At 42.4% G+C, this 12,812-nt stretch overlaps 1 protein-coding gene across 1 annotated transcript in view; it reads left to right on the forward strand.

Annotated features, from left to right (window-relative positions):
- TMEM266 (transmembrane protein 266) overlaps positions 1-12,812 on the forward strand; it is an 83,286-nt gene that overhangs the window by 37,646 nt on the left and 32,828 nt on the right. Inside the window, exons 5-6 of the mRNA XM_030228327.2 lie at positions 2,426-2,580; positions 6,626-6,699. Coding sequence (XP_030084187.1) covers positions 2,426-2,580; positions 6,626-6,699 — 229 coding nt within the window. The remainder of the gene's footprint in view (positions 1-2,425; positions 2,581-6,625; positions 6,700-12,812) is intronic.

Here is a 12,812-nt window from a genome sequence, read left to right on the forward strand (position 1 = left end):
GTGAGGTCTGTGTGTTAGGAGTCAGCCTGGTTGTGAATGTGCCAGCCTGCAGACAGGGCTGTGCAGGTGCTGATCACCCACAGGCCAGGTGGTAACGAACTCACCTGGGTGTAGCAGGTTAGATAAAGAACTGAAGGTGGTTATCCAGTGCTTAAATTTCAAATCCTTTTGTGTCTTTGAAATCAATTTATATATTTTGTGAGTATGGTAGAGGTGGAAATGGGCCCTTGAGCTGCACTTGACCTCTTAAGCTGATTGCTTTATCAGTTGTAAACTGGTAGTTTCATTCAGAAGCTTTTTAAAATTGATGTTAATAATATTGAGTAATAATACTGAACAGACAGAATAATGCCATGCTATTTAGGATTCTGTAAGTAATTAGCAGCTTGAGTAATAATTATCATGGTTATGTGTATTGTATGCTAAGTATTACAGTTGGCTTATTCTTACTGATGCACTTGGTGTATTTGAAAATCTTGACTTTGCAGAGCTTTTAGAGATAGGTACTTGGGCCCTCTACTGATGACTCTGTGAATAGGAAAAGCTGCCCTGCAATATTAAAATACTGGCTTTTAATGGCTCTTTTGGAAAAGGGAACATAAATATAAGCAGAGACTAGAACTAAAGCCTGTTCTGTTTAAACAGAGCCACTCCCTCATTGTTTTCAGAAATATCTAAAAAACCCTCAACCCTAAGCCTAAAATTATAGTTGCATTAAAACCAAATTGCCCTGGTTTGAGATATGTAAAATAAAAAGATCAAGCAGGCAAAAAGGCCCCTATCCCAATGCCTTTTTTACCTTATATTTTAACACATCCTATTTGAAATCTATTGCATTCTGTATTCAGGCTGGAGCCATAACAAAGTTAAACCTAAGGGCAAGTTGCTGATAGTAACACTTGTCAAATCTTCTCTGAAGCTTGGAGAGTCAATTGAGGAGGTCTTTTGCAGTCAGGCAATCAGGCAACCTGACTACAAGTGTTGTTGATGTGCTTAATTCTGAGAAGCTGCTTGAAAGTGTCAAGTCTCTGAGCACTGCTTGGCATCGCTTTCTCCCTCATTTGTGAGTATGTAAGAGAACATTTTGTGATGTTTTTCCAAGTGTTTGATTATAGTGTGAGTTACTGAGTCTAGAGCTGTTTATTAGGAATTGATCAGTATCACCATATCTTCTTGTACACCTCTGATTTCTGTGTTGTGCTATTTTAGTCAGACACTGGGGTTACTGCACCACACTTGCAGCTTTTTAAACCCTGGCTAATAACTCATGTCAGCTTTTCATTACCTAATGTGTCTTTACAGTGCTTTGAAAATCTGAAGTGTCAGGCAAACATCCCATTTGAACTTTCTGAGGTGAGCCAGTACAGGAGCCTTGCAGAACACTGTGATGAGAGATGATGTGATACTGGGAGTGAGGAGTGAGGAGATGAACCGAATCAGGATGGACTTGATGCATCTGAAGTCCATGCTACTGTTATTCCTATTACCAATACTCCTAAAAAAAATAAATATAGCAACCTTCATGTAAATGTGTATCTGCATTAGCACAACAGTAGTGCAACGTTTACTGCTTCATCAGCTTTCCTCCTGAGTTGTGCTCCTCAGAGCTCATCCTCCTCACAGCTTCCTGCATCCTGCCTAAACCTTCTTCTTCCACTGAAAAAGGGCAACCTCATCCAAACCAGGTTTGGGCATGGTCCCTGGTGCATGCTGTCCCCCAAACTCTGGCAAGGTAATTCTTGGCCTGATCCACAAACAGGCTGATGAGAGCTGGACAAATAGCCAAGTGAGAGAGCCTTGGCCAGAGGCTGGACACTGCCAGGCTGAGTTCCTTTGCTACTGTCAAGTGCAGTCACTGAGCTGCTTCTTTGGTGTTTCCCAGATTCCTGTTGTTCTTTTCCATGATGTCATGGACTGATTGTTGCAACCCAAATTTGGCAGCCCTTATCAGATCTGTCTCATAGTAGAGCAGGGATAAAGGTGCATGGTCAGAAAATTCAGTAGCAGAGAAATTATTTTTAAAAAGTCTTTAGATTCTAAATAGCAGAGTCCTGCTGTGCCTTGGTACTCACTGGTAAATGAATGCAGCCTGTGTGTCAAAAGAAGAGCACCAGAGAACTAGTGAGACAGGAGGCAAGCAGAAATGTGTGTATGGTAATAAGGGCTGCATGACTCAGTCCACTGAAGGCACTTGGACACCAGTGCACTCCAGAGCTGGGGAGGTCCCAGGCTGAAGGTTTTTCTTACATTTCTCTCAGTAAAAGAATCCAGTGAAAGTGAACTTTGCAAAGTCTTTGTGCATTATTGCTGAGTGTATCCATAACAGCAGAACTTACAATTTTGAGTTCACTGCTCTTTAGCTCTTTTCTTTTTTCACTTCTTCTTCTTTTCTTTTCTTGTTTTTCCCTTAATTTTATTTCCTTAGATCTAACTGGCTAAAACCGTGCTGTGGGAGACGAGCAGCTGTGTGGCAGGTATTTTTGCTCAGTGCAAGTCTCAACAGTTTCCTGGTAGCCTGTGTAGTATTGGTGGTGATTCTTCTGACTCTGGAACTCCTAATAGATATAAAGCTTCTCCAGTGTGAGTAGGAGGATTTTTTTAATTTTGATTTTTTAATTTTTTTTTTTTAATTTGATGAAATAAAGGGTTAACTTGCTGGGAGGTTTTTGAAGGGGGAGGACATTGGGAATGTTTTTTCCCTACCATTTAAATGATTACTAGGCTAGGTAAGAAATGTGTTCTTGTGGAATCCTGGTATAGTGAAGTCAGTCTCTTCTTTATTATTCTGACCAAAGCTAGGTCAAATAACAGTTTCAGTACAGGACAAATTTTCAAAGAATACAAGCAGAGTGTACATGCAGAGATTCACATGTGTTGTCATTAGTATTTGAAAAGCTCTGTCCTTTACAGGCATCTTATATATGCACAGGAGAAAAATCTGTGCATCATTAATCTCTGATACCCACCACATGTGGAGAGATAAAAGTGATGAACATAGAAAAATAAATAGGGTACTTGGTGTTAACCTCTTATTAATTACTTCTGCTTGAAATTACAGCCTTCTAGCTTGTAATGCACTGAAATGAGACAGATTTTCATTCTACTTTGCTAACACACTGTGAATCAAATCATGGCTTAAATGGAGTTTTGCTTTATCTGAATTCACTCTACACAGATTCCACAATGGAAATTTTAATGCTGCTGTTTTGCTTCTTAGTTCATCTTTCCCCCCCTATTCTCCTTTTCCTCCATTGCACCCCTTTTTTTTCTTTTTTTTTCTCTTTTTCATTTATGATACGAAGTTGACATGACCACAGACATCACCAGCACTTTCCTCTAAGCTGAATGCTGAGGAGCAGCCTCTGGAATCTCCATGCAATCTCAGATGTGTTGAAATGGGTTCAGACAGTCCCATAAATGCAAGGGCGCACAGAACGAAGGAGTGCCTGGTGTCTCCTGTGGCAGCTTTAAACTGAGCAAACCAAATTTTTATTCTGTTGAGGTCCTTTTACTGTTGCAATTTGTCAATTGATCATAGTGGCATAAAGATTCAGGTGGTGCAGTTGTAGTGAGATGACTTTAAGGGACTTCAATGGTAGTTGCAGCCGTTTCTTAAACTCTGTGAGATGAATGTGGATGGCTGTGAGTCATTCCCTGCTGTTGCTCCCCATTTCCACCCATCTGTCCATACTGCACACCCTGTTCAGGGCATGGCCACTCTTTTACAGCTGTTACTTTCTCTGCTCTCTGGTCACTCACCATTTTTGGATGAGGAAGCCCAAGATTTGGACAAGTCTGCCACTTGGAAAAAGTCAGGAATGCGAATTGTGGTTATTAGGCCTTAAGGAAGAAGCTTTCAACAATACTTACTGAGGTGTCACATCTTTCTGTTTATGTAGAGAATTTTCACTTCCTGTAAAGACAAAGGGTTTTAAAGACTATTGATTTCTCTGAGTTTTAACAGTTTTGGTTGCTCTCTTCTGGAAGCAGCCATTTTCTCACCATTTATTTTCTGAAGAACCTTCTGAGGAAAGCTTTACTTTAGGAATCATTGCTCCCCTGTGTGTCTGGTGCATATGACACTGCTGCAGGTTTTGCAGCTTACACCTTGTGCATGACCTGCAGGTGTTTGGTTGAGCCAGGTGACTTCACTGTTCAGAGGTGGCCCCTGCCACCAGCTTGGATTTTCGCAGGTCCCTTCCACTTGTGTTGCTACTTTACATTTTAACTAATGAACTTGCCTTGAGGCTCTTGGCCTTGGCCAAGTTTGAATACCTTCTATTTTGTTTTAAATCAGATAAAGGCTGTCTCAGTGAGGCTGGTCTAAGTATTCCAGTTGTGGCTGGTTAAGGGATGTGTGTCATTTACACTGAGGTTTTGAAAAGCCATTAGCCCATAACTATGTTTCTCAAAAATGTAATTACAGTTTTAAAGGGTTCCTCATTCTTTATAAAACCAAGCAGTGCATTAGGATACCTTAGAGCACATCACTGGCAGTTCTGTCCTTAATAACAACTGCTAGTCCATGCTATAGACTGTAATTACTTAGGAAGCCTCCCTTTATTAAAAGAAATCCAAACCCACCAACTGGAAAAAAAAACCCCACAACAAAAGAAACCTGGTGTTTTCTTTGGCTGTGACATTTTTAGAGTATAGCTTTTCTCTCCTGCTTTCAGTGCAGTCTTTGGTTGCACTTCTCCCACAGACAAAACTAGTGCTTTCACCACATTTACAAACTGTAGGGCATATCTGTGAAAAGGTCAGAGACCTTTTAGGGTATTTTAGCTGAAAGGGTGTACAGACCAGAATTAGAAAGCCCAGAAAGCAAGGGACATACAATACGTGTTTTGTTTTAGGTCTCTGTTCTGTAATCAGGTTTTTTAAGTCTGTCTTCAAAGCTTCTCACATGCAATAACAAAATTGTGATGTTCTGCAGAAGCAGAAATAGATGAGTATTAACTCACTTGCACCTCATTTTAAAAATTAAAAAAAAAAAAATCTTATGGCAGGTTCCAGTGCCTCAGGAATACAGACCATGCTGTCCATTCCTGATCTTCAGCAGTTTTGGGGAAAAGGAGTTGGGGAAATGATGGTGGTACGCCCCTGGTTCTGCAGTCAGCTGCAGCAGGTGCATGTGTAGAAGGCAGCAGCCCTTCCTGAGCAGCATGGGGCTGGGGGGCTGTGCTCCCAGGCTGAGCCCTCAGAGCCCAGGCTGTGCCCAGGCTGTGCCCAGGCCGTTCCCTGGCCATGCCCCAGCTGTGCCCAGGCTGTGCCCTGCGGAGCTGTGCCAGGGAAACGCCCCTGGGCTGCAGCAGAGCCTCAGCAGCGCGGGGTCAGGGCTTGCCCGAACCAGCAGCATCACACACACACGGCCCTGCAGTGTCACCTGCCAGGAAATCAGGAGCAGCATCCGCTGAGAGCAAGAAGTGCTGCTGCTCCGAGCTCCTGCAGGCTGGCTCAGGGTTTGCCAGGAGCAGTGTTCTCCCCAGGTTCGTGGTTGCTGAATGTTTCTGTGTCGCCAGGGGGCAGCTGGAGCCTTGTGTGTCAGTCGAGTCCTGTTGGAAAAACTGCATCTGAAGGGTTTCCCCTTCTTCAGGCTGCCCGATAGAGACAGTGCCTTAGGAAACTTTATTCTATTATATTCTGCCGATTTGTTTCACCTTTAAGTAGTTCCTCTGCTGCAGCACAGTTAATGCTCTCATCAAGCCCCAAAAGAGCTTCAGCAGTGGGGGTTCCAGTGGCAGGGCATACTCAGTTTTACTTGTATCCTGATTTCTTCCTACATCCTTTTCCTCTCCTTCCCATGTTAATCGATTCTGATTTTAAAATAAAATTCCTCATTTAGTATGTGCCCAGTATGTTCTTGGGAGATCATTAAGTCTGCTGCAGCCCTGCACCTCTGTGCACACAGCCTCTGCTTGCCTTACACAGTCATCCCCTGGCACTGCACAGACTGCTCTGGTCTGTCTGCTGTGGAGGTGCTAGACTCACGAATACCCTGCAGGAAGGAGAGAGTGTTTGCTCTGCATTCCCTTAGCCCAGACTTGGGAGCATGTGGGAGCAGGAATCACTAGCAGTTCAGTTAGTGGACCCTGTCAGCCTTCTGCATTTTTTTGTCAGCATGAAGTGTATTTTGAAGCCCATTTTGAGGGTTAGTTTTTAAGCACCTGTTCCTGATAAATACTGATCATCTGACATAAATTGTCAAAGATTGAACACAAGGGATAATGGGAGGATAGCAGAGCATTCTGTTTCCTTACTGAGTCCTAGATCTGGATTTTTAGGTACACAGGAATTAGTCCCACATCTCATACTAACGCAGCTTTGGGGTGAGAACATGAAGCAGTGGCAGAGCATCAAAGACCTGAGCTGTGTCTGCCATTGCTAACCAACAGCAGGATCTGTTAAAGCTCCAGGGAAGAGCTGCTAACGTGGTGAATGAAGGTGAGCAGCTGGCAGGGCTGGAGTTCCATGTCCATTGCATCCCATCCTCTTTCTGGTACTTCATTGCAAAATGTGAGAAAGCAAGCTTTACCATATGTAACTTGTGGCAGTACTAATTATGCTAAAACTAAGTTGCACTCTGCTACTATAATGACCCTTCATTGTATTATGTTAATTGCAGTTTCAAGTGCTTCCCAGTTTGCAGGAGTAATTCACTGGATCAGCCTAGTCATCCTCTCTGTTTTCTTTTCAGAGGTATGTATAACCAAAGTCTTTCACCACATTATGTTGTCACTGGAATTAGCAAGAGTCTTACAGGACTTTGACTGCAGATAACGTAGCACAGTGTATTTTAAGGGAAAAACCAAGCAATAGTGTACTGTGGCTCCTTCTACTTAGCAAACTAAAAAGTGTTATTTAGATTAGCACTGTATGCCAGCTGCTCAGAATGGGTAAGGAAACATGGAAGGGAAGATACTGCCTTAAAAATTATAATTGGTAAGCTGCAGAAAGAAATAATTATCTCTGAATCTCCAGGCACTGGACAGGATAGTTTGATCCATTTGTTATCAGTGTCACTGGGTATAAAGTATAGGATTTAGATGAAGATATGTTCTTCAAGAATAAAGATCCACGTGAGTTTTGTACAGAAGGATATGTTTTGAGAATGGAGTTATCTCCTCTCACAATTTATTAAGGTAGTTTATATATTCCAGGTTGCTGCATTTAGACCTAGTCAGAGAATGAAACAAATGGTGAATTTCTTTGCCAAAATGTGTATGAATGTAAGTACTGGGAAAGGTTCTAGTCATGATGTAACAAATGACCAAACTGGGATAATCTGCCTTTCTGAGCTTTCAGTTTATTTCCAGAAAAAAATCATTGGTATTGAGACATTTAGACTGCTTCTGAAATATTCCAAAATGCTTTTATTGCTATTTTTCAGGTTTTAATATATTACTTGTCACAATAACAAGTTTTATGTGTAGTAATTGGAAGACAGCTTGGACTTAAAATATTTTTTCAGATTTTACAGGAGAAAATATAATCCAGAGAGGTTTGTTAATGATTTCATTCTGTAGAAAGTTTAGATAGTTACTAGGTGAAGGTTACAAAAAAACCAATAATCAAAAAACAAAGCTATGATATCTGCAAATGATGTATTGGATCACTTGTATTGAATTCATACTTATCATATATGATTGGTACTTATCATATATGATGGTGCTCCTAATGAGAAACATTTCCATGTATCATTTTGTATTTCTCAGCAGGGTTTTTTAGCTGGTGCTGTCAGTGGGGGCTTTCTGAAAGAGTTGTGTGGTGCAGGCAGGGGTGTTACACTGCTCTGCATCCCAGCCTTTTGCTGCACTGACACAGATGGGTCCCACTACTGGCCCCATCCTTTGTCAGTGCTGCTGGGCTGGAGGTTACATGGAAGATGACTGAAAATAATCTCTAAACAATTTAAAGAACTTGTCTTTCTTTTGTGAATTATCCTAATTCTCAAAGGCTCAGGTTTGCTAGGTGATGTCCATTCCCTTTAAAGAAATGCTTTCCTCTCCCCTCCAGAATCTTTCCTCAGTGGGGATTAGTACCCTGGAGCTCTCTGTGACCCTGAGCTTCCCAATAGGATCAGCTTGGAACTGCTGCTAGCAGCATGGCAGCACAGCCACATTCACCTGAGCCCTTTGCTTTCTGCAGCTGCTTTCACCCAAAGCCTCTCCTGTGCTCAGTTCCCTGCTGCTGCAGTGCAGTCTGCAGTGCTGGTGTCACTCTCTCCCACCTGGAGCAGTGTCTTCTCCTGTGTCCCTCCTTGAGTGCACAGCTGCTCCTGGGCTGTTGTGGCACTGCAGACACACCCTGGGACCAGGGCTCCTCTGGCTCAGGGAAGGAACTGGTTCTTTCAGTTCTACTGGGAGCAGGGTACCCTCCAAAGTGCTTGAACTTGTTCAGAAGTATTTTTCAGGAAAAGAGTAACAGAAGTATTCCACAGAGCCCAAACAGTTTCCCTGACTCACCATCTTCATTTTGGATCTGCACTGGCTTTTCTCTCTTTATTAGATGTTTGGAACTACTTTGTCTACATGCTGTTCATTTATTATAAACTTATCACTCACTTCATGATCTACTTCTGTCTTCCAAAGTAGCTTCCTTCAGCTATTTGATTATGGTTTGAATTTAGATCAAAGAAAAATGAGGCCACAAGACAGCCACGTGAGGTGCACAGACCAGGGTAGATTTTTGGGTATGGGTTCATTTGGCAGCTCAGAGATAGAGGTGGCTCCACAGAGCAGCTGGATGTGCTTCAGAGAACACCAGCCTGGGAAAGAATTCAGGGGTACCCTTCCTGCTGAGTTTGCTGGGGTTGGTGTTATGCCAGGTTGATTTCATACTGAATTCTGTCTTAAGAGAGCAAAAACAGAGGGTATAACTTTCTGTCATCCAATTAATTTTTTTCCAAGAAGTTACAAAATACTGCAAAAACTGCAAAAGGCTTTTTTCCCCCTACATTTTAATTTTATTTTTTCCTTTGGTCCCTTTAGGGTTTTTTTTCCCCCTTTGATTCCCATACCATGAGTCAGCTGGTTTTGGGATCATTTGTTGAGATGATCATATGTTACAGTGAGTGGTTGTTCATGCCAGGATGATATTCCTGATATCAGCAGGTTTAATTAGTTTACCTGGGTATAACAGGCAACTGCTGAGGATTGATGAGTCCTTCAAGGTTTCTGGTGTCAAAAAGGGGGTTTCCATAGCAAGTACCCTGTTATAAGTTTGAATGTTTACTGTTTATTCTGTAATTTGGTTCCCATTAGTTGTAAATAGGGGTACACCTCAATTTAACAAGTTGTCAAATACTTGTTAAGACCCATAAAACTTTCAGCACAAAATCTGAATGTTTTAGAAGAATACAGCTGATTAAAGGTGGTGCTCTCAAAGCATTGCAAGTAATTGCAGTGCAGTTGAAGTTAAACAGCCACTGGCTTTCTGCTTGGTTAAAATGAGGGGGCTAAACATGCCAGCAGCTGCCAGCAGAGCTGAGTAGCTGCTCTCACAGCATCTTCCTGCTTTCCTTAGGCTTGTCTTACAGCCACAAGCCTTAAAGGTACTTTGTTCATTTTATACTGTCACTGTCTGTGACATTCCAGCATTAAAATCATAATCAAGTGAAGTGCACATCAGCTTTGTTTGCTTTTTTCCAAGTAGTTGAACAGGATTTCCTAGTGGTTTGTGTCTGTTTGCACACATCACTGTGATTTCTGTGTGCACCAAATGTTACCCAGACATTGAGACAGAAGAGGAGAGAGAGGCACTGGGGCTAATCCCAGTATGAGCAGCAGGGCAAGGCTAGAGTTGTACCCTCTCCAGAGGGCAGACTCAGCCTTGGTGTTGTTGGTTGAGAAAAGCAGATGGGGGACGTCTCAGAGTTTAGGTAAGTGGATGGAAGTCTGCTCTGGGCAGTTCTATCCCATTGCCACAATTGCCTGGCTCTGTGGCTGTTGCTCAGCTCTGCTTTTCCCCTGGGACTGATGAGACTGTGCAAGAGTGGAGTTCTTGCTCTGTTTGCTGCAGCCAGCCCAGCACTCAGGCATTCTGCTGAAGGGAAGCACCTGAGGGTTTCCCTGGGAGGAACCAAGTTTGCGTACTCAGTCAGGCAATTGCAGCTTTCTTCTGGCATCTGTGGCCAAGAAGTGAGCTCTCAAATTTAGTAGAGTGAGTCTGGGCTCCCAGCTGATAAACAATCTGTTTCATTAGCTGTGGCTCACAGGAGGAAAAACTCCAAGGCTTTCCTCATCCTGTATTTTTAAAGGAAGTGTTCATAGTAACCTGCCATTTTTCTGCTTGTTAATAGCAACCCTTGAGAGGAATAAAACCTCCAAAGGGAGACTCTGTATTAAGGTTCTGTTAAAAAAGAAAAACATCCTAAATGGCAAAACTAAGTAAAAATGTCTTTCCCTTAAGAAATACATAATTTATATTACAGAAACTCAGCCACGTTACTTTGGTTGTATTATTTGTGAGCTTCAAAGAGCTGAGTGGGAAGATAATAATCTCCCATTAATCTTCTGTAAGCTGTGGTTTCTCTTCTGTGTGTTTGCTTTTATTCCATGTACGTACAACTTTTCTCTTGGTGCATAAATTCACTTCATTGCTGTAAGTTTTGTTTTCTAAATGGAGTGAGTAGTGGGGTCTAGGAACAAAGATACAGATTTTATATATTAATATGATTTATAAAGGTAAATTTAGGTTTCTTTCTTTGCTAGTGTGTATGAAATTATTTTAATACACTGGGAAATTTCTTTACTAAGCAATTTTCCAGCCTCACAAAGAAGTAGTTACCATGGAAAGTGGTCCCATAAAGTTCTGGGAATCTTCCTGTATATCTGCCTGAATGCCAGTCTGCCCATTTCATTTCCAGTAATATGCCTGACTCACAGAGAGCTCTGTCAGTCTGTGCTTTCATCTCCTGATAGAGGCAGTGCAGTGTGTCAGAAAGAAGTGTCAGTGCTTGTGTGACCATGCCCAGAGGGAGCTCGTGCTGCAGGGCTGCCTAAGCCCAGCTCCCTGGCCACTCTGCAGCTGTGGTGGAGTCTCTGGTGAGCCATTCCCATGCCTGAAAAGCCCTTTCAAATCTAGACAGAATTGTCAGTTAAAAACTCATTGGTTTTCCCTGTATGCTAAGAATTAAGATTGTGAGAGTATTGGGAGAACACAAGAAGAAACAGAAGTGCAGAGGTTGTGCAAAGGTGCCTTTGGGTATGTGATGTCCTGGTAGGACTGGTGAGGGAGAAGAGAGAGTGTTTGTGTCTGTTCCTGCCTCCAGGCTTTGGCAGGGAATGCTTTCTGTGGCACCACGAGCTGATGGAGCCCAGCAGTTCCAGAGCAGGACGTGGGGTTGGGTTCTGCTGGGCAGTGGGGCTGTGGTTCCAGAGCCTTGCTTGAAGAGAAGCTGTGTGAGGAGGGTGCCTGTGCCCTGGAAATAGAAGGATGTGCTTGTTTGCATGTGCCAGCACCTTCCTCTGGGCTCTGCTGGCCTGGGGACAGCGTGTGACAGCCAGGGGATGGCAAAGGGGGATTCCGCTAAGGACTGCATGAGCTGAGGCTTCTGGGAGTGACCCAGGTGAGAGGGGCTATAAATTACAGACTGGGGACAAGGTCTTCTGTTCAATAAATACTTGGTCTTATGAGATATGTGTGAAAGGCAGAAGCTTAATTTTCAGTTTCTGGAGCCTCTGTGACAGGGGATGGAATGGAGGGAGGCAGGAAGGAAGGAAGGACAGACAGCCCTTCCAGCCACCTCCATCCTGTCTCTCCTACTCAAGCTGTGCCCCACCATGGAATGCAGAGGTGCTCTCCTCTCTCCTTTGCCTGGTGCTGCTTGGCCAAGGTCCCATCCTGTGCTGCCTCCTGCTGATTTCACCCTCCAGAGGGATTGGTGCAGTGACTCACTGAGCAGTAAATTGTACATTAACTGTGCAAGCAGAAAAGTACTTAAAATTACTTCATGTACCATGCAGTCAGCTGACAAATGCAGACTGGGGGAATTCACACAGCTGGCTCAGCAAAAGACTTGGCCAAGGTTCCCTGCAAAATTAGAGAGAGAACCTGCAGCATCTAAACCTCACTGCAGACAGTTAATGTTGTGCTAACAATTGTGTGTAACCAGGAGACTTTGTCAGTTTTGAAATTGGATTTCTCTCTGAAAAATGATCAAAAATTTTATCTGGGTTTACTTTTGCTTAAAGAAATTAACACAGCTGTTCAGTCATTTGCTTTTTATTAGTGCACATTAATAAATCAGCTTTAGCAGAAGAAAAATGTATTTCTGATATAACTAAAAAATGTATGTGTTAAGGACATTCTAATTAAAACATTTCCAGTCAAAAAACATTAAAGCTTTCTTCTTCAGGTACAAAAAAATCCAATCTGGCAGTACTTTCCTTTAACAGGAAAGTGCTCACACTGATACTTAATGTTTTTTTCAAATCTGTATTCAAAAATGCAGAATGCCTGTGGTGTAATGCAAAGCTGTTTGTGTGTATTTGCTTCATGCCTGCACATCAGTAGGAAACAGCAGTGCTACTCCATTTTTTCCCTTTTTCTTGTAGATTTTTGAACTTAAAAATGGTAGAATTGTGACTAACATTGGTTTTGTCTGTGATGAATGTTTTACAGTTTTAGTTCTCTTCTAATTCATATGCATCTTTCAGTTTGGCCCTTGAACAGTAGGTAGGAAGTTTTCCTGGGTTATTGATTTCTGTCTTTGTGTTTTTTCAAATTCTGCTACAGGTCCTCATTTTTAGAGTTCTGTACAGGGACAGTATACAGTTAAATGCAAGATGAATGTATTTGTATGAAACATA

The sequence above is a fragment of the Serinus canaria genome, chromosome 10 (assembly GCF_022539315.1).
Source record: "Serinus canaria isolate serCan28SL12 chromosome 10, serCan2020, whole genome shotgun sequence".
Lineage (NCBI taxonomy): Eukaryota > Metazoa > Chordata > Aves > Passeriformes > Fringillidae > Serinus > Serinus canaria.